Source organism: Xenopus laevis, chromosome 6S (genome assembly GCF_017654675.1).
Source record: "Xenopus laevis strain J_2021 chromosome 6S, Xenopus_laevis_v10.1, whole genome shotgun sequence".
In the NCBI taxonomy this organism is placed as follows: Eukaryota; Metazoa; Chordata; class Amphibia; order Anura; family Pipidae; genus Xenopus; species Xenopus laevis.
Window position 1 is genome coordinate 73,864,595 of NC_054382.1, and position 21,517 is coordinate 73,886,111.

General features: G+C 37.3%; 1 protein-coding gene across 1 annotated transcript in view; it reads left to right on the forward strand.

The window, feature by feature from the left end:
• slc22a23.S (solute carrier family 22 member 23 S homeolog) overlaps nt 1-21,517 on the forward strand; it is a 92,333-nt gene that overhangs the window by 47,320 nt on the left and 23,496 nt on the right. The window contains exon 4 of the mRNA XM_018269451.2: nt 18,466-18,634. Within this exon, the coding sequence (XP_018124940.1) occupies nt 18,466-18,634 (169 nt within the window). The remainder of the gene's footprint in view (nt 1-18,465; nt 18,635-21,517) is intronic.

The window sequence follows — 21,517 nt, forward strand, 5'->3', positions numbered from 1 at the left end:
TTTACTGTACCATAAAATTCAGGCAGCAGCCACTTATGATATATTAGTGTTATGTTTAAGAGCTCACCCTTAAGGGAGAGATAATATGCTGAGACAAAAAGCACTATGGTTTTGCAGTCCAATAAAATGACTGGGGAAAAATGCCGTTTGCTAATATATTGCTTTTCATTTAGTCACGTGCATATGTTCTCAATGGGTTTGCTTAACTGCCAGTGAATTTCTCTGAAAACTGTATCCACATATTACTTTACATTTACAGGTGCATCAAAAGAACTCTGCAGCATTTGTAACCCTCTGTCACAGTAGAGCAGCCCATAGTAGAACCCATAGTCTTTTTGGTTTCAAGCATCTTTTTGCAGTCTCACATTTTATCAGGACCAAATTTACCCGAACAAGTGACCAAATTAGAACAACATTGTTTTAGCAGTCATATTACATTACTGCAGTTCCAAGAATGTATAGGGCAGAAAATAATTGCTTCCCTAAACCTCACCCTAGTTTACTTTTATTCTAAGAGACAGGGACAATAATAATTCACTACAAATCCCTTTCTAATTTGCTTTCAGTCTTGTCTTTTAGCATTATATGGGAGAGACGGTAAGATTTACAGTATGATCTCTTCTCTCTCATAAGGAGGTAGCCACTTAGTTTGACAATATCTGAAATATCACAAACAAAGTGGATCGGTGCCTATGGCAATGGAGAACCAGAAACAGCATATAGTGTAGTAAGTTCCAATTAGGTTTAAATGACACCCTGTGTTCAAACACAACTCACTCATGCGTGTTTCCTCTAATGGACCTTACGTTCTCTTGAACAGTGCACCAATGATTAATTCCGGCAACCTTCACCAATTTGGCCAAAGTGCCTACTTACAAGACCTTGAATAGGGATATCGCATGTAGTATTTCACAGATGTAGATTCTCCTCACAGTGTATCTTTAGGCTCCAATAAGGGAATACAAAAATCCCATAGTGTAATACTGCATATTAATAAAATGTTTTAAAAAGACATTTTTGCACTCACATTTGCTTTATGAAGTCCGTCACATATAAGTAAAAGTCCTTGACGTTACCAATGACGTTCAAAGAGGTATATTTGCAGGCAAGTTATTCTTCTCTCCCACTCCTCGTGGTGTTCCCGCAACTAATCGTGACTTCACTTCCGCCTGACGCGTTTCGCCGATTCTATTGGCTTCCTCAGAGGCATGTATTCTGTTCTACGTATTTCCCTTAAAAGGACAATCGCGTCTGGTTGCCATGTCAACTCATCTGCTCAAATTCGGCTTGCGTTCCACCGGTTCACTGCTTATCTGGTTTTAAACTTCCGGGTTATCATAGTTCCAGTTTCGCAGATTGCTATGGCAACCGATAGATCTCTTCAGTAAAACCTGTTTACAAAGCATTATTTAAAATTCATTAAAACTGATATGAAGTCCCTTACTGGAGTCCATTTTTCTTCTGATGCTGTTCCTTACTCTCCACTTGTACATGCTCATCTAAAAGCCCCCTTTACATTTCACATTATAACATGCAGTATGATAGTTAGTAAGTCTAGTTTATATATGCAGAATTACACTCACAATTATATGTGGATAGTATCTTCTATCGTGTCTCTTTCCCACAACAGAATTTATTCTATTTATGACATCATCTATGAAGCGCCGCCATAGGATTAGATTCTCAACCATGTCATACTAGTATGGCAGGGAGGTGAAGCACAACTACTTGAATTTAGTAGTAGCTTAAATAAAGATGATTTAAATCTTGAATTCACTTCACTTTACTATAGCTCATAGAATGTAAACTTCCTAGATTTGGAAATTTATATTAATGAAGGACAGATGAACTTTAAACAAATAGATGTGTGTAACTATGTCCTTAGCCGATAGGAGGAGTGAAACGCATCAGGAGGAAGTGACATCACAATAATCTGCGGGGGGAACACCTCGAGTAGAGGGAAAGAAAAAAAAAAATTGGCAGCAAATATCCCTCCTTGAATGTCATCAGTAACCTGCTAAGGACTTTTACTTATATGTGATGGACTTCATAAAGCAGGAGGATTTAACCCTAAAGGACAAACTAAAGGACAAACTTTCTTTTTTGTTATATCTGATATATATCTACTGCCTAACACGCTAAGTTTTTATATGTGTTTAACCAGTGTACACAGTCATTTACTTTACACCTATGTCCAAGTAAACATTATTTAAGAAATAACTAAATAATCCATCTCATATATTGTTTAAAGCTATGAAATCTGTTCAACACAAAAAAAACAGTTTTGATAAAAAGAGCATCAAGGATTTGGGAACAACATACAGCTCCAAAGGCGTAATTGCTGGAAATCTCTTATCATTTAACACAGAGTATTTAAAGCCGTGGGATGTTTGGCATGATCCTTGCAGTATGGCAGTTAGTCTGATAGAGAGATCCCTTTTTTTCTCCTTTTATAGCTTTGTAATTTTATAAAAGAACTTCACTACACTACACCGTTTTTTTTTTTTAATTTTAATTTTAGTTTTATAAAATATAGTGACTTCTCCCAAAGATGTATGGTCATCGGTTCATGCATGTGCCACAGCTAGCAGTTAAAAGAAAAAAATCTTGAAGAATGACCAACATAAACTTGTGTACTGTGTCATAAGCTAACACACAACATTATGGCCTACATCTCTACGTAACAGCCTGCAGTGGTCCAAACCAAGTGTGTATTGTCAATGGATACTAAAGCATGTCTGTTAGGTACTTTGTGATTTGAAGTCTTTGGATTGGATTCTGATTTCATTCAGGCTAACAGGGTCTTGGGTTTTATAATATGTCTATATTAACTGTCTATTCACCCTCTGGTGACACTATTTCACTGCTTTTTAAAATATCTTCATGCTTTAGTAGTATATATTGTTTATTACTGGCCACAGTAAAGTGTGTTATATTGAGAAATTAATCTTGTACAACAGGGAATTTCTCAAAAGGGACAATAGTATTCCAGAGGCATGAATAAGGAGCATTACATGTTTACTGTAAAAGCTGGTCAGGAGTCTGGAATCCGCACCAACATTTTGTTAAATAATGAGTTGGGATTATTCTGAAAAGATCATTTTACTCTATTTAGGACCCCCAGGGTGGGATTACTGTTATATGAGTGGGTATGTCTGTTGACTTGTCAAAAAAATGTTAAGTATCACAGAAACTATCTTACTAACAGATCTCTGAAGAAGCGTACAAGGCATTGTGGGAACTGTAGTCTTGACGAGGAGAGCAGGTTTCTGAAACTGTTTTAGGCTAATGGCACACAGGGAAATTTATTTTGCTTTTCTTTTGCTTTTAAAGCTGCATTACTACTACTATATTGCAAGTGGGAAAGCATTTGGGGGAAATCACCTACATTAACACAGATTCAAATGCAGGCGACAAATCTTCTAAGGTGCCATTACCCGAAATATTCAGAACCAGCAATGGTTATTTATTTAGGCAACATTTTATATTTCTGTTTAGGTTTGATTTCCAGATTTTAAATGTTTTATGAAATGTTTTATGAAATTTATGAAAGGATTTATCTCCTACATATCTTTCCTTCTAAGACATGTAACATGTTGGCTTTTACATATAACACATTTTCCTTTAAATTACATGATTTTTATAAGGCTTGGGAGTTTGTGTCTATGTTACAAGCTCAATATTTCCAGCAAAAGTGTCATGCAGATAAGGTTTCAAACTGCAGCATGTGCATCATCAAACCATTCAGATTAATAGCAGCAGCAGCAAGTGCCTTTTTATAAGTAAAGATAAAAGATGACACAGATCTTCAATTGCGGTTATTCCTAATAATACAGGCTTTCTATCTTATGTTGCTTCTAGCTACTTTTGTTCTATTCTATTACTGTCTATCCTGTAATCCTTATTATGTCGATGAAATGCGAGTGTCGAGGTGCGCTACTCATAAAACACAGATGATTGCAGCCTGTGCTTCTTGGAAGCTACTGTGTTGTGCCAGCAAAGGAAGATCTTTTAAGTGTAAATCTGCTGATGTGACCAAAACACAGCTAATCCTTATTGGCATAAAGTTAAAATGAATATATCTCTGCAATTAATAGTAGAATGATTGAGGTTGTTCACGATAAATACTGAAAATTCAACATGTGTTGATGCATATTGAGGTGGCACAAAAGCCCTGTGTATCCCCTTGTGGTATTTCAGTGCTGACATATTGTGAAAAGAGCATGGGCATCAATAGGGCATGAGGCAGAAGATGTGAAGTTGTGTTCTTCAGCCTCATAATAAGTAAAGTTAATTGAAATTGATTGGCTTTCTGGCAGGAGACAGCTGATTTTTATTGAAGGAGCTTAATGTCATTCTATAAGTATGGCATACCATAATGCTGTTCTAATCATTCAGTTTCTTTGTAATTGTGTTTTTACAATGCCAACGTGAGTCACTCATCATAATGTGTAGGCTTTTGAAAAAAAATTTAGATTTTATTTTATGTAGTTTAGAAATTGCATCCATAATTGTGATGTTTTGATTTGTACTTTGCTGCAGCAAGTGAAATACTAAATGTTTTAAAGTGGACCTGTCACCCAGACACAAAAAGCTATATAATAAAAGTACCTTTCAAATTAAACATGAAATACAATTTCTATTTTTTTTAAAGCATTCATAGCTGTTGTAAACTCATTTAAAAATCTTAGGTGTCAATCAAATATTGTCTTCCCCTCCTCTATGCCTTAGGCATTCCATTCAGAACTTCCTAGATGTCACTGCTCTCCCCACATACCCCCCCCCCGTTCTCTTCACCCTTTAATTCTGTAACCAGGCCATGGGGATGGACATCGGGTCCCCCATTCTGGTGCACAAACAAGATTCTGAGATGATGCAAGGCTTGCCTTAATAACAGTGTCTACAAAATGGCTCCTGCCTGCTTGTTATAATAATGAATTCCCAAACTGAAGGAAACAAGATTCAAATAATTTATACAGTGTAATTAAAGTTAATTTTGCTTGAATAATGTGATAAAATAGGATTTTGAATAATTTTTTTAGGTGACGGGTCCCCTTTAAATGATTATTGCAGAAATGTTTAACCCAACTCTTTCAGACAGACCCAGCACTTAGACTATTATTTGCTACATACCAGGGTTTAAATACACTGCGGCAGATTTACTAATGTGCGAAGTTGCTGACGCTAGCAACATTTCAGCAAAAATCCCATCTGCAGGGACATCACCAATTGACTAACCGGTGTAGTCGACGATTCACAGGCGAACGGGACCGTCGCTAACGCTCATTCGCATGTTACCTCATGTTGCCTCATTCGAACGTTACCTCTTTCAACCAGAGTTGAATTCCCTTATTTTAAACTGGATTGCCTGCAAAAGTCTTGGCTATAAAACTTTTTGGGGATTAACATTTTTCCCAAGAAATTTGAGGGGCACTGAACATTCATTTTAGGGTGGGCTTATGTGTAGGGCATTATAGGATCTCTTTTGTCTTTATTCAGGTTCCTTGGACATTTGTAATAAAAAGTGGCCACTTCAAGCAATTGCATCTCTAATAAAGGCGTCCATATTGTCAAGGATTAGGTAGGGGGTGCTGTGGAGACTGGTAGGGAAAGGGCAAGTCCTTGAGGCAGGAGCTGTTTGTGCCAATTTATGGTTTCTCTTGACATAAAGGACTACCTTCATGTACCATTTTTCCGTCAGAGATCAGAGATTCATCAGAGATTCTTGCAATTTGCCTTCCAAAATCGCCACTTCCAATTCACGGCCCTTCCCTTCGGCCTGACTTTGGCCCCTCGTGTCTTTACCAAGATCATGTCGGTGGCCACTGCTCTAATCCGCACCAGGGGGATCTCCATAACTCCGTATCTGGACGATCTCCTAAACAAGGCACCTTCCTTCGCAGACCCAGCAGGCGTTGCACTTCACTATGGTTCGGTTACAGGAGTTGGGTTGGTTCATCAACCTTGTTAACCCAGAGCCAATCCATGGTCTTCCTCGGGATGCAGTTCAACACTCAGACACAAATTGTCCCAGCGACAAGATCCAGCATCTACGGACCCTCGTGCGGTCTCTCCTGTCGAAGTCATCCCACACCGCGAGATTCTACATGAAGGTGTTGGGAGTTATGGTTTTCGGCAATAGAAGCAGCTCCCTTCGCCCAGCATCACCTCAAGGAGCTTCAGTGGAATATTATTGCGGCCTGGAGGCGCAAATCCCTTCTCCTGGAATTTTGTCTGTCCCGCAGGAGTCGAGTCTCTCTTCTCTGGTGGATGCAAACCAGTCACCTGACCAGGGGCAGACCTCTAGGGGATCCACAATGGCGACTGCTCACCACAGATGCAAGCCTCTCCGGTTGGGGAGCAGTGTTGGAGGGTCGGTCAGCGCAGGGTCACTGGTCTCTATCAGGAACGACGTCTTCAAATCAACCTTCTCGAGATACGGGCAATCTGACTCGCCTATCAGCCATCTTCTTTCCAGGTCTCTTAAACTGGGAAGCAGATTATCTCCACAGACAATTCCTAGATCCTGACGAGTGGTCTCTATAGGACGAAATCTTCCACAAGATCACTCAAAGATAGGGGATGCCAGAGGTCGATCACGTCACAATTGAAAAGTTCATCTCTTCTTTGCAAGGTCCAGGGACCCTTTGGCGATGGCGGGAGACACCCTCACCTCTCCCTGGGACTTCTATCTCGCGTATGCCTTCCTTCCTCTTCCTCTCATTCCAAGAACGATCAAGAAGCTTCAGAGAGAACACACTACTCTCATCCTCATAGCTCCAGGATGGCCCCATCGATCCTGGGTCTCGGATCTAGTACATCTCTCAGTAGAGGAATCTTGGACTCTGCCTCTCATCCCGGACCTTCTTTCTCAGGGTCCAATCCTTCACCCTTGTCCTGCCAACCTCTATTTAATGGCGTGGCTATTGAAACCGCGATCCTGAGACGGAAGCGGTTCTCTGACGCTATCATTCTACCATGCGTGCAGCCCGCAAACCGGTCTCTGCCAAGACGTACCATAGGGTCTGGTCCACTTACCATCGGTGGTGACAACGTAATGGTTTCAATTCACTGGAGTTTTCCACTCCACACCTTCTGGCCTTTATACAGGAGGGATTGTCCTTGGACATGTCCCTCGGGTTGCTGAAATCTCCGTTTTCGGCACTTTCCATCCTGTTCCAAAGACGTCTCGCCTTGCTCCCAGATGTTAAATTTTTTCTTCAGGTAGTGGCCCACATAAAGCCGACCTGGAGAAAAGGAGATTTTGTGTACTCGCCTTTAAATCTCTTCAGTCGCTTTGGGGACATAGGGCTTCCCTCCCTGGATAGAGGCCTTCTCTTGGCTTCAGACTTGGTTGACTCAACCATCTGTTCTTCTTGTACTTAGTTATCAGTTTTTCTGTTGATTATTAATAACCTCCTGTTTCTCCTTTGGTACGAACTGAGTGTCTCTGCCTACAGAGGAGGGATATATCAGGAGGAGGAGGGATCAAGTTTCTATTTTTTTATTGTGTCCTGCCTCCTAGTGGTGCCAGCTATACCCCACTGTCCCTGTGTCCCCCAAGCGACTGAAGATAAAGAGATTTAACGGTGAGTACACAAAATCTCCTTGTTCTTCATACAGAATACTGGCAAAATTGTCTCAGTGCTGTAACCCACAGTACACCATAGCAATCCACTGGGTGTTGACTTTCAGTAGTCTCATCAGACAGTCCCAGTGTGTTTCCAGCTTGGCTTCCGGAAATTTGCAAACCCGCCCTTGGGCTAAAGGGACTTTTACAGTATCTTGTAGCTGCAACCTTTTTTTTTTTTTTTACCATAAAAGTATCATTGATAGAATGTGTGGAAATGTCACCTGACACTGATAAATCACCTAATGTGACATTGTAATTACGGGAAATGGCTAATACTTGTAACATTTGCATTTTTATCATTTCTGCTAACTAGCTAGAGGCCTGTGTATATCTTCTATTCTATTGGAAATTCAGTCACAGTATCTGTAAATCATTGAAATAAGCAGAAGTTTGTTTCACATTTTGATTTATATTTTCTTACCTGTACCATTGCATGCCAGTTCCCATGGGCAAGTCTGACATGTATCAGCACATAGTTTATGCCTGCGTCCCAGAGGAAAATAAAGAAAGAAGATTTAACCCATGGGAACATGGAAACCTGTAATGTATCAAGAGAATAGGAGAGGTATAGCAGCACAGCACGTGGTAACCTTGGTAAAGCAACAGATTTTTTTAAAAATAACTTATATCTCTATATATAATAAGTCCAGAGTGGTGCACACCTTCCCAGATCGTAAATGCCTGGGTGCTGGTAAACAATTAATAATATACTGTATCAAAAAAAAAAACGCACTCACAGGTCTCTCCTTCAAAAAAAGCCGCAAAGGCTGTGATTTATTTCTTCGACGTTTCGGCTACAACTTTAGCCGTCCTCAGGAAGAACAAACATTACACAATTGTGGTCGTATTTAACATGCAGTGTTGGCGCCAAAACCGTGTGACATCATCATCAAGTGCCCACCACAACATAGAGTCATGTGATTAGAGAAGTGTCAGCTTAATTTGATCAAACCTCATGGTGATTTTGCTTGTCAATATCTGTGACAGAACCCGTATGCCCAATGCCTTGTGATAGTGCCAACGAATGATTACAAATCTGTGACAAAACAGATTAGTAATCATTCGTTGGCACTATCACAAGGCATTTACTTACTTACTTATTGGAGACAACCTTCCCGTAATTCGGAGCTTTCTGGATAACGGGTTTTCACATCCCATACCTGTACTACCTAAAACTTGCCTACATTTTGAAGCCAAAGGGGTAGTCACACTAATAACTATACTTGTCTCTTTCAATCCTACAAGGTGGTGTATATCGATAATGAAATAACAGTTTAAAAATGCTGACATGTTGCAAAAGGAAACAATGATCACATTCAGGTAGCATTTTCTTTATTTTGCAGCATTTAATAACAGTTAAAGGGGACTTAAAAAAATAGTAATTTTATTCAAAGTGTTCTACTAAGCATGTTATATTAATTCTGTTCTCCTTGTTGCATTTCTTATGGTAAGCTTGCAGACTTGGGAAAGCTGGTTAGAACTTTTAAACCTCAGCACATTGTAGAAATCCTTGTGGTAAAGTGAACAATATTAAAAGTTTTTGTTTTGTTTTTCTTTTTAGTGTGGAGAAAAATTAAGTGTCTAAGAGAGCTTGCTAAGCATAATTACTTTATTCTTTATTCAGAGTGGTCTTCTCATCTTCAGTGATAAAAGGAAATTTCAAAAGCATCATTGCTCATTTTGCCTTTGCCTAAAAGACTCTGATATTCTCTTGTTTACATCAATGTGCAAGGAATATTTTAAGTACAGTGTCAAATTGGAGCTGGCACAGTTATAAAACTGCAAACTCCACGCTTTATGGCTGGGTAAACTTGAGAACCTGTATATAAATAATTGCTTTTCATAAATGCTGTCAGATATAAACCCAATTGCAGTCTTTCATCTTGTGCTTTTAAGATGTGTTCTATAAAATTGTACTAATTAAGCCACTGGTAAACGAGCACGGTCTAGTGTAAACGAGCACGGTCTAGTGTGTCAGCTATTTCTGTGGTGTGCTTGTTTCAAGCTGATTATATGTAATACATATACTTTGCTACATACAGCCACATGCTGAGTATTGGTATTGTATGCATAGTAATTATCACTACCAACCACTAAGACTTATAACATTTTTGTGCTTGTTGTAATAGAATAAGTGGATGAGTGGAGTGTTAAATATTAAGTTGCACAATGTAGATCTGGGTAGTGTAAACTTTTGCTCAGAGAGTGTTTGAAATGAAATTGCTGGACATGGGTGCCAAGGCATGCATTTTTTAATATTCCTCAGTGGTACAATTCAGAATATATTACTACAACTAATTTAGGTTTATAGTAATAGCTAATGTAGCTGACAACTGACATCTTGATGCTCTGTTCACTGACCATCTTAGTCACAATTTAGTAACAGTGACAGCAGGCCTAGCAATGGATGGGGGGCCCAAGTATTTCTTTGGCCTTGTGGGTGTTTTAACTTATATGGTTCAAATTAGTCATGCAGATAAAGGTTCTACTGTTGCTGTTTATGTTATTCCAGTACTAAGTTCTAGCACAATATACATGATATACTGATGAGTTGTTGTAACTTTTTCACACTTTGCATATGTCAATACAGGAAGGAGACATCCCTTATGCAACAGTAATTATTTTTGTAGTTATATTGAAATTAAAAATAAAACAACTATTGTTGGGAAACTCCTTTCCACTGTCGTGTTTGAGACCTAGAAAAGATCCTTTCACGTCAAGGCTTAACATTTGTTCCTACGGTGCAAACAATGGGATCTCTTCTCTGAAAACAGAAACAACTGACAGTGAATTTGGATGCTCAGCATGTTGTTTGTTGCACAGGCACAAAGTGGATATTTGTTTGTTGTTAACACACTTTATTTTTAACATCACCCAAATATTCTTGGCAATAAACACAGATCTGTCACATTGAAAGTCTTCTTGGTAAATATACAATACAGCCAACCCAAATAAATATATCAAATCGAGCAGGGGTCCTCAACCTTTTCTACTTGTGAAGCCACATTTAGATGTAAAATAAGTTGGAGAGCAACATAATCATGCAAGAAGTTCCTAGGGATGCTTAATATGGAATGTTGTTGGCAATTGGTAGCCCCAATGTAGACTCGCAGCCTACATGAGCCTCTGTTTGGCAGTACCTGTTTTTTTATGCAACTAAAGCTTGCTTCCAAGCCAGGAATTCAAAAAGCAGCACCTGCTATAAGTTTACTAGGTACAATATTCAAGGGGTTGGAGAGCAACATGTTGCTCACAAGACACTTATAGCAGATCACTGAAATACTGTAGAGGCATTGCCTTAATGCTAATTACTGAATCCAGTCTGAACTATTATCCATAGAAACTGGGAAAGCAAAGCAATAGCTGTGGTGTGTCCTACAGCTGATTGAAGTAAAATGTTCTTTTTCTTTAAATTGCTTAGTGCTAGAAGTTCTTAAGGGCCTTGTCAAGTCTATCATGGTAACATTCCTATACAGGTCCACAAGTATTCACAAAGACAAGGAATTAAATTACTGTACATGTCAGTCGTGTCATTAGTTCCTGAATCATTACAGACTGATGGTGCAGAAGGAAGGATGCCTCATTGTGCTTGTATATCTTTAAAACCATCCTTTTCAGTAGTCTTGTTTCAAGTCATTCTAATCTGAGCTGGACCATGCATATGTGATGATAGTGAGATATGCAGTGTTTAAGGAAATATTTCCTGTAGTTCAAAGGTACTAATAAAAACTGGAAAGTAATTTAATCCTGCAAGGAAGGAAAGTCTCGCCAAAACAAGTTACATAGTACATTTAGTGCATAAACATCAGTCAGAATTTGTTTTTCCTGTAGAATGCAGATTTGTAAAATAAATACATAAATAAATAATTAAGTGTATGTGTAGAGATGTGTGTGTGACAGCTCAAATTAGTTTCCTTTTTCTGCTCTACTGGTTCTGACTTCTGAAACATTGTAGCAGAAGCCAGATTATTAATAGACCTGGAAGAGAACTGATTCTGTTACAGTATCAGAGAACCAGAAAACAGAAATGATTGCACAATCACTGTTTTAAATTGCAACAATACTTACAAATAAGAAATAACTTTAAAACCAGCAATGCTTTGTAACAACATTATATTGGAAAGTTGCTTAGCATTACATTTTCTTTTGTTATGCAAAATACTTTTTGGATTCAAAAATATTTAAAAATGTTTAAAATTATATACATAAATAAGGTAGGGAGATACAAATTACGAAACCTGGACCCTCCCCCAGGTCCTGAGTATTTTGGATAACAAGTCCCATATCTGTATACACAGGTACGCAAAATGTTTGTTTCGCAGAGGGAAATTCAGCTATGTACACAACATGCATGACATGTGCCACAAATTCTTTTAAAATGTAGTTTTAATACAGATATATAACCATAAACACACATCACATGTCATGTACCACACATTATGCACAACATATACTATTATAGCACATACAGTCATTTTTATCCTTAAGGTGCCAAAGTTGGCGTTGATTAAAATACGTTTAGAATAAATGTGGAGTGAAAAAGCCTTCTGTTTGTCAAATCAGCCTGGGCTTGTTTTGGATATCTCAGAAACCAATCTGAGTGTGCAGATCACATGCAAAATGATATCTTATTCTAACAATAGCCATTGCAATGGATTCTTTGAGGTTTTTGAGAGATAAAGTGCTTACTGTGTTATGCTCTATGTCTGTCAAACTGCTAAAGAACAGGGACTTCTTTCCTCCTTTTCTGATGTGCACAGAATTTAATCTCCAGAACTGTGTTTATTTAAATGTATTTAGTGCAATGTATGTCTTACAATGTACAGTGCTGCATATACTAGTGGCACTATATAAATAAAAATATACATATTTATACATACATACCAGAGTGTGTTAGCGAACAGCACATATATTTTGAAATGGAGACAAGCAGAGAGCACATGGATACTGTTTACGGTCTTAATTTGATGCAAATTTTATTTTTAATTGTACAAATGAACATGTATTGTTGAGGCGTAATGACTGATGAGCAGACGGATTACTATGTGCTGAGTGTGGGCTATGAATGCTTCATCCCTGGCATGGTGTCTTTACTGGCACTGGAGGATTTAAATGTGGTGTATACAGATAAGGCATTGATACATTAACATCAAGGTAGAATCTCTGTCCCCGATGCCATGCAAAGTCAATACATGCATAGATAAATAACATACAAAGTTGCCGCATAGTTGTTCAATAAATATGTTGGCTGGAATGGGATAATTTTAAGTTTAGCTGGAGACAGACAGACTTCCAGCTCTGTAATATGGCTCAGACAGCAGAAAGTGTATCTTATCTTGGGCAACCGAACTAAAGCAGGGTGAGCTTCTCAGTCTCATTAGGTGTGATCTGTCTCTATATTGGAGAAAACTGCAGTAAAAATAGGACCAAATGTCAGGGAATTTTTGTGAGTAAATAGTGAGTTATACTGAATTATTATTAGTTAACATGTAACACCTATGCACAGATGTAACACATATTATGTAGGATAATAACATTTATTCTTATGACAAGTCTCTGGCATATTTTGGGGTGGCTTTGTCTATTATTGAGATGGTTCAATATGCTGTATTTTCATACATGTTAAGCGGTTAAACAAACAGTATGACTTGGAATGAAGCCCAATGTTAACAAAGCTGACAAATCCAAAAAGTTTCAGTAGAAACAAAGTGGAAAGGAAACCAATGTAGATAAGTGATTGGATTTAGACTTCCATGAGTTTTAGTCATAAATATCTCCTTGTCACTGGTTCTTGTCTGCATATGGAAAGAAATATTACTATTGCCTCTTTTCACAGCAAAACATAAGTCATAAATCCTTAATGAGAATTTCTGGGAATTTCACACTGTGCAAAAGAAGTTTTTAAAATAAATATTGTAAAAAATAATCATCTTACTGGCCATTAACAGCTTCTTGTCCTCTCCAAAACGGATCATAATTTGAGGGCTAACTATAAAGCTGCTTTCATGCTCACTTCAATCTTTATAATTTTAACCAGTTCTCAACTCATATCGTGCCATTTAAATAGATTGCTTGCTGTTAATTAAACTGAGGTTTCAATGTGGCTAAGAGAGGATCTGACAGTAAATGAGTTCTTCATCTTTAGTAATTGTTTCAGTTGGAAAGGAATAAGCAACAAATGAGATGTCAGCATATGCTCTAAATAATAATGAGCGATATTGACTTATTACTGACCATTTATTATCTAATGTGTCTGCTGAAAATGACCATAATTAATATGGCATAGTGGCAGCATTCCTGATGATTCTAGATAGATTCTAGCTGTATGTACTTTTTTTTTTTACAAAATGTTTATTGAGTTCCTCATTCTATCATCCCTATCCTGTTTCATATAACATCTTCTAGCTCCATACCTGCTGCACTGAGGGCCATAACTACCATACTCACTTTCATAGCAACTTTGAGCAAGCCACTGCTTCTGTATAAAACTATGGATATTATAAATACACACACACTTATATATATTGAAATAGCAAAGTATCATTCTTTTTATAAAGGTGTTGATTGGAACCTTTCTCCTACATATTTACATTTTTAGGTAGGAATGGAAAATACTGTATTATTTGCCTCACCTCACCATAGTATACATTACAAGTGACTAAAGCAAAATTACCAACTTTAAGACCACTTCAGATCAGACGAAAACACCCTTAGTTACCCACACATGACTGAATTTGACGAAAACACCCTTAGTTACATGAGTGAATTTGGGGAAACAATCTAATAGGTTGACCACTGTAGGTGGCTAGATCGATTTGGTTAGTCACATTTCTATAAATGGCCTTCCAAACTGGTAAAACAAAAAATATTGCATTTGTAGGGTTTAGCTTTGCTGGTGGGGGCATTCCCAAGATTTGCTGGGGCACAAAATCCAGCAGACAAATTTAGTGGCTATGGCCTTAGTACCTTAGGTTAGCTGTAACTTCATGGGGTATATTTTTCAAAGAGTGAAATTAGAGATTCCACAGTACTCTAGAGTGAAATTCTGCCATTTTCCACTCTCCAGGACTATGGTGATCTCTAACTTAATGCTTTGTGATGGAGTGACAAAGGTAGTATTGGTGGGGCTTAAAGTAAAAATAAATAAATTCAAAAAATATGAGTATAAAGAATTAAACATTTTCCACAAAACATTTGCATTCCTAAGGTATCAACACGCAATTGCACAGACCGTGGTTAAGAAACATGGGATAATAGAGGGGGATGATATTGGGGGTGGGTGTTGAAGAAACTGGCATGTTGTGAGTGCAAAGGGCATTGAAGTTTGGAAACTCATGCCCACCATTATCTGGGACACTTTAGTTAATTAACTAATAATTGGCAGTTTAAATTAATCCTTATTTAGTGAGCTGAGCAAGGAAATTTACAGCAAGTTTTTCTACTTACTGGAAAAGCAGAGTCCACTTGTAATTCTATTCTGTGTTACAGTCTGTTAGCTGAAATGTCAGCAAATCCTTACAGGGTATTGGAGTTCAGGGCAGGGCTGGTGGGAAGCAGAGGCAGCAGTCGAGGGTGCAAGAGGGGAAGAGACTAAGGTTGGGTGAGTATCCAAACAGTGCAACTGGCATCAACCAGGAGAGTCACTATACAGGAAACCGAATCAGTGGTCTGCATTCTCTATAGCCACTGTCCCCACCATCTGCCTATAGGCGTGCACCTCAAATTAGTCCTTTCAACTCTTTTTTTAAGTATAGATGTATATAGGTGAATAATACAATAGCAAAGACATGGTTTGACACAATGGGGGCGGGGGGGGGAGACAAACTGTGCCTTGACCCATCTATCTTGAGGAAAAGGATGAAAAACAAGCCAGAACTTCAGTTTTCAGATAACTCTAAAGCCACAGCTGTAGTAAGAACCATAGCAGAACACAAACTGATATATTAGGCATAAGTCAACTGCAAGATGATTCAGAAGGTATTCTTTGGTTTTGTTTGTTTCAAAGTGAACAGTCAACTGGTCTGTATATAATCAGAACTGATTAAGTCTGGGTGACATTTGTACAATATTATGAAAGGTGGCTCTCACCTGCGGGTGCCGATGTGAGCTAGAATTGGCTCTTCACTCTGGTGCATTAATAACTTTATTGGTTGAAGCAGCTGCAGCAGCATTAAAAATAGGATGCCTGTACACCAACACAATTTAGGTATCCTGCTTATTCTTCCAGTTAAAAAGCCAATATAAGCACCCTCATAGCTGAGCCAGATGAACCTTTAGAAGTACTGACTCAGTATATTTCTGGTCTTGGCAAATTGTTTAGCAATGTGTTAGGTGGAAGCAGACTATAGTCTTTGTGTTTGGTTAAAACATGGGTATAGTGACCAATATCTGTTTTACTAACAACATTGCCACTCTCTTATTAAACTGCACATCTGGAAAACGGAATTATATAGTATAGTACTAGCTATTGAAGTGTGATTGACCTGGATGGATGAAGCTGCAATACAAATCTCATCAAGATAACTACTATTGTGACATGCACTGAAGGTATACAGCTTTTATGCAATCCTTCTATATTGAGGATTGCAAATATGGGATTGGTCATATCTCACACTAAAAGTGATCAGAATCTAACAATAAACATTGAGAAAGAAAGCAATTAACTAAAATGCCTTGAAACAGCAATTAACTAAAATGACTTGAAAGAGACCCAATTGTTCAGTTAATTTATCCAGTTTCCTATTTTTTTTGGAATAAAACATAGTGTAATCATTTATATAAAAGACAAATCTCATTGACCTATTCTAACGACTTTGACTGCATTTACCTCATATTTATCTTGGCCACAAGATAAGTGCCTGGTGCCGACATGAGAAGAAAAGCAGCTGTTCTTTGGTTTGGGATGTCAGGAGGAGAATTTCCAGTTATTTTGCATTACACTTCTCATTTCCTCAAATGAATCTTTCAAGTCAACCTAAAGAAACTTAATACATTTCAAATGAGTTGATTAAATACCTTGCTGAGCTTTTTATTTTAAATCTTAATACCTGACACAAAAAACACTTATCTAGGAAAGCAGAGCAATAAGAATAGATTGTTTAGGTCTCCGTGTTCCCGGACAGTTTCAGTAGAAGTCATATGTTTCTGTAGCCTGCATATACAGTAGCAACTGCTGTATGTGCTTTTCTTTACCTAAATTGTTTTATATTCTTGCATGAACCTCTGTTGTGTATTCATTAAAAGTGATACAGGTAATCAGATTTTACTTTTTCAACTGAATCCCAAACCAAATCTGAGCTGTAATATGCATTTGCAGATTAGCTTTGCATGTTTTTTGGGTTTCAAATTTGGTTTGCCAGGCACTTGGATTTGGTAGAATCTGAAACCTGCTGAAAAAGGGTAAGATCCATCTAAATCCTAAACCGAAGCTGGGATTATGTGCATCCCTGGTACTGACACACCAGTTGGGCAAGACCTTGTCTCATCAGTCACCTTCGCAAAGGAGTCACAGATGGAGTAAACATATTGGCAATGTGTTTTTATTGTACTTTACTTTTGTAATGCTTTTCATCTTTCAAGCTACTCCTCCTATTATAACAGTTCTTGTTTGACCCCTAGCTTTTCAATAAATAAAGATAATATTCAAGGTTTAAATGTCCTAAGTATAGCTATCTTGTTAAATGGAAATGTAATAGAAAGAAAAGTCAAATTGGCTCAGCTCATAAGGGCTTACCATTTTGCTAATTATATAAAGTAGAGGTAGAGGGGAATGCAAGGGCTTTGTATAATAACAATGAGATTGCAGAGGAGGTGCTGTGACATACTGTACATACTAGTGTTTAAGCTGCAGACAGAGTAAGCAATAGTAAACATATCTGTATATAGAATAATTTATGTAACAAGTAATTTATGTAATAATATACCTGTAGAAACATGTCTATTTGTCTTTTCGCACTGTCCAGGATGTACAGGTGCATATTATTTAATAAAAGGTGTAGTGTTTGCCCAGGTCTAGTTATCATTCTATAACATCCAATCAGAAGCTAGCATTTAATAGTTACCTGTTTAAAGGCAAAACCTTTTTTTTTTTTTTACACCACTGCTACCTGTGGCGCATTATCTCCAGAATGATGAATGGGTATTGAGGGCTATGTGATCTAGAACAGTATGAAAATATGTTTCAGTTATAGTGAAGGACACACAATAGACTTGGATTTGGTTATGCTGTGGATTGATAATAAATACAAAAGTAATTGCTTCCTAAACTTTGTGGTATTTGTGGGCCTTAATGCATTAAAGCATGTATTATTTCATAAAGCATAAAGATGTTGATTATCTCCTGATTTATCTAAAGGCAGCAGAGCATCGCAAATAACTCATGCTTTGATTACATACTTGCACCAGCCAAGTTTAACATTTATTATTAGGGACAGATTTAGCAAAATGTGAGTTTAGTATTAATCAAATGGTGAGTTCTAACTTTCACCCATTGATAAATATGCTTCTAAAAATCCCATCAGAATGAAAAAACATGGGTGAGTTTTTATTTATTAAAATCGAAACTCATATTTTGATAAATCTGCCCCATAATGTTGCACACGCCAATTGTTATTGTTGGGACGAAGAGAAACTTTGAACGAGAGGTTATTCGGTTTCCAGTACAGTCATTACCAGTGCTGATGAGTTGTTAATTATGACAATAACCGTGAACCTGTTTAGAAGGCACTTTATCAGGGGGATTTTTTTTTGCAGTAGCAGCAGACATGAATAATAATATTAAAATAACAGTTTCCTTTTGCTTTCATAAATATTTATTTATTTTTTGGTTTCAGGAATAGAACTTTGCCCTCCTAGTCACAGATTTATGATAACAATGATCGCCAGCTTCATTGGAATGGCCGGACAGTTCCTTCTACCTGGCATTGCAGCACTCTGCAGGGATTGGCAGGTCCTTCAAGCTGTTATTATCTGCCCTTTTATCCTGATGTTGTCATACTGGTAGTAAGTATCCTAGCTTAGGATGTCTTAATTTCTTTGGATTCTTTGATTACATAAATAGATTTTATACTAGGAACAAAAATGTCATTTTTTTGTTTAGTTATATAATTCCTTCAAAGGTTAGATCTATATCGAGTTTTACTAAAGTGATTAATAATTTTAGGTCACATCATACATTTTAAGACAGCACTGGGGTCATTTATCAATACTAGGAAAATGTGCTCATAGGCAGTAACCCATGACAACTGATGAAATTGTTACTTTCATTGTTCTTGCAGCTGGCTTTAAAAAGCTAATCGTAGATTGATTGCTAGGGTAACTGCCCATGGGCAAATTTACTGCAGCTTTGAGATGTTCTCCTTCATATCTTATTAATGACAGTGTGATGCTGATAAGGAGTATTGTAGTATACTCTGTGCTGCCAAAGCATAGAGAATGGTATTCAGAGCACTGTAAAGTCTGGTGGGAACAGATTCTATAAAAAATACAATGTTGGTGAAAATACTGTTGTATAAAAAAAGAAAACAGAGCTCATATTGCATATATTAATTGCATATATAAATTATATTTAATCAAACAAAATCAAAATATACATAAAGAAATAAACTTATTTCCGGTGGAACCGTATGAGCTCTGTTTACTTTTTGTGATCACTATGTTTGCCTCTATCATAATTATAAATTCCTGTAATAATGTAAATAATTTACTTTCTAATAACGTAATCAAGAGACAGAGAATTTCCTGGATACCTGCAGAGTATGTAAGTCTTTATGACAATATATCATTTGCAGAATTATGTATTTCACCTGCTATCATATAGCAAAAAAAAACACTACTGCATTTGGCTTGGAAAAAGTAGCCATTGTTATCTTTTCCTTAGAGAAGCAATTTTAGAGCCAATTTTAGAGCCATTTACAAGAAAGAGAGGCCACAGTGGCTTAGAGCAATGAGTTACAGGCCTTACCATTCATTACAAAAGTTTTGAGTCTGCCTCAAAAAATAGGCCAAAATTATAAACACTAGGCGCAGCTGGTACATACTTATTACAAAATACCCAAAGCAGTTGTTGCTGCAAAAAGTGACCCTATATAATGTTATAGTAAAATAATTGAATATTTTATTTATATATATATATATATATATATATATATATATATATATATATATATATATATATATATATATATATATATATATATATAATATATTTTAGCTGATATTTTTCTTACCCAATATCTTATTGAAAAAAAAAATTTGTCTGCCAGGTAGATTACTGGAAAAAAACAAGGTTAAGTGTAGATTTGGCATGTCTTGGGTATCTGTCTGTAGCTAGTGTGCCCTGAATTCTTATACAGAAATTCTGAAAGGTTTTTATAATGTAAGTTACATAGAAGTCCATCAAGTTCACCCCCTCCAAATGAAAACCCAGCATCCATACACACACCCATCCATACCTTCACATAAATTATATATGTATGTATGTATAACTTTATTTGTAAAGCGCTGTTAAGGAGCCGCAGCGCTGTACAGTGCATAAATGTACAATATATAAAAGTATACATGGGGGAGACAAATCACATAATGAATATATACAGAATCATAGGACAAAGAGCTTAAGTGCTATGTGGTTAGAGACGTAGTGGGAAGGAGGTCCGTGCCTCGTAGAGCTTACAGTCTGAGCGGAGCTTATATACTCATATCTATACTAACTATAGAGTTTAGTATCACAATAGCCTTTGATATTATGTCTGTCCAAGAAATCATCCAAGCCACTCTTAAAGGCATTAACAGAATCAGCCATCACAACATCACCCCGCAGTGCATTCCAGTGTATCATCAGGCAGTCCAAAACTGCACTGCATACTCCAGGTAAGGCCTTACCAGGGAACTATAAAGAGGCAACATTATGTTTTCATCCCTTGAGTTAATGCCCTTTTTTATGCAAGAACTTTATTTGCTTTAGTGGCCACAGAATGACACTAACAACTTGTTCTCTACAAAAACCCCTAGATTCTTCTCAGTTAACTCCCAACACAGTGCCATTTAGTGTATAACTTGCCCAGTTTTCCAACTTAGTCAAATCACTCTGCAAAGTGGCAGCATCCTGCATAGAACCTATAGTTCTGCACAATTTAGTATCATCTCCAAAAATAGAAACGGTACTTTCAATGCCCACCTCCAGGTCATTAATAAACAAGTTGAAAAGCAAGGGACCTAGTACAGAGCCCTGCGGTACTCCACTAACAACTCTGGTCCAATTAGAAAATGTTCCATTTACCACCACTCTTTGTGGTGGTAAATGGAACATCTATCTATCTTTTAGCCAGTTCTCTATCCAGATACAAATATTATGTTCCAGGCCAACATTTCTTAATTTAACCAGTAACCTTCTGTGTGGCAGTGTATCAAATGCTTTAGCAAATACTAAGTAAATTACATCCACTGTCATCCCAGAATTGAGGTCCCTGCTCACCTTCTCATAAAAAAGAAATAAAGTTAGTCTGACAAGATCTATTCCGCATAAAACCATGCTGGCACACACTCATAGTATTATGATTTGCTATGAAGTCCAGTATCTTATCCTTTATTAACCCTTCGAAAAGCTTTCCTACCACTGACGTCAGACTAACTGGCCTATAGTTTTGAGGCTGAGAAAAGGATCCCTTTTTGAATAGTGGCCCCACATTAGCAATTTGCCAGTCTCTCTGCACAATTCCAGACCTCAATGAATCCTGAATAATTAAGGAAAGAGGTTTGGCAATCACAGAGCTAAATTCGCTAAGTACCCTGGGATGAATACCATCTGGGCCAGAACTTTGTTTATCTTAACATGTTCTTGTCTCTTTTGAATTTCCTCATGGGTGAACCATGGATCATTAGTTGTAT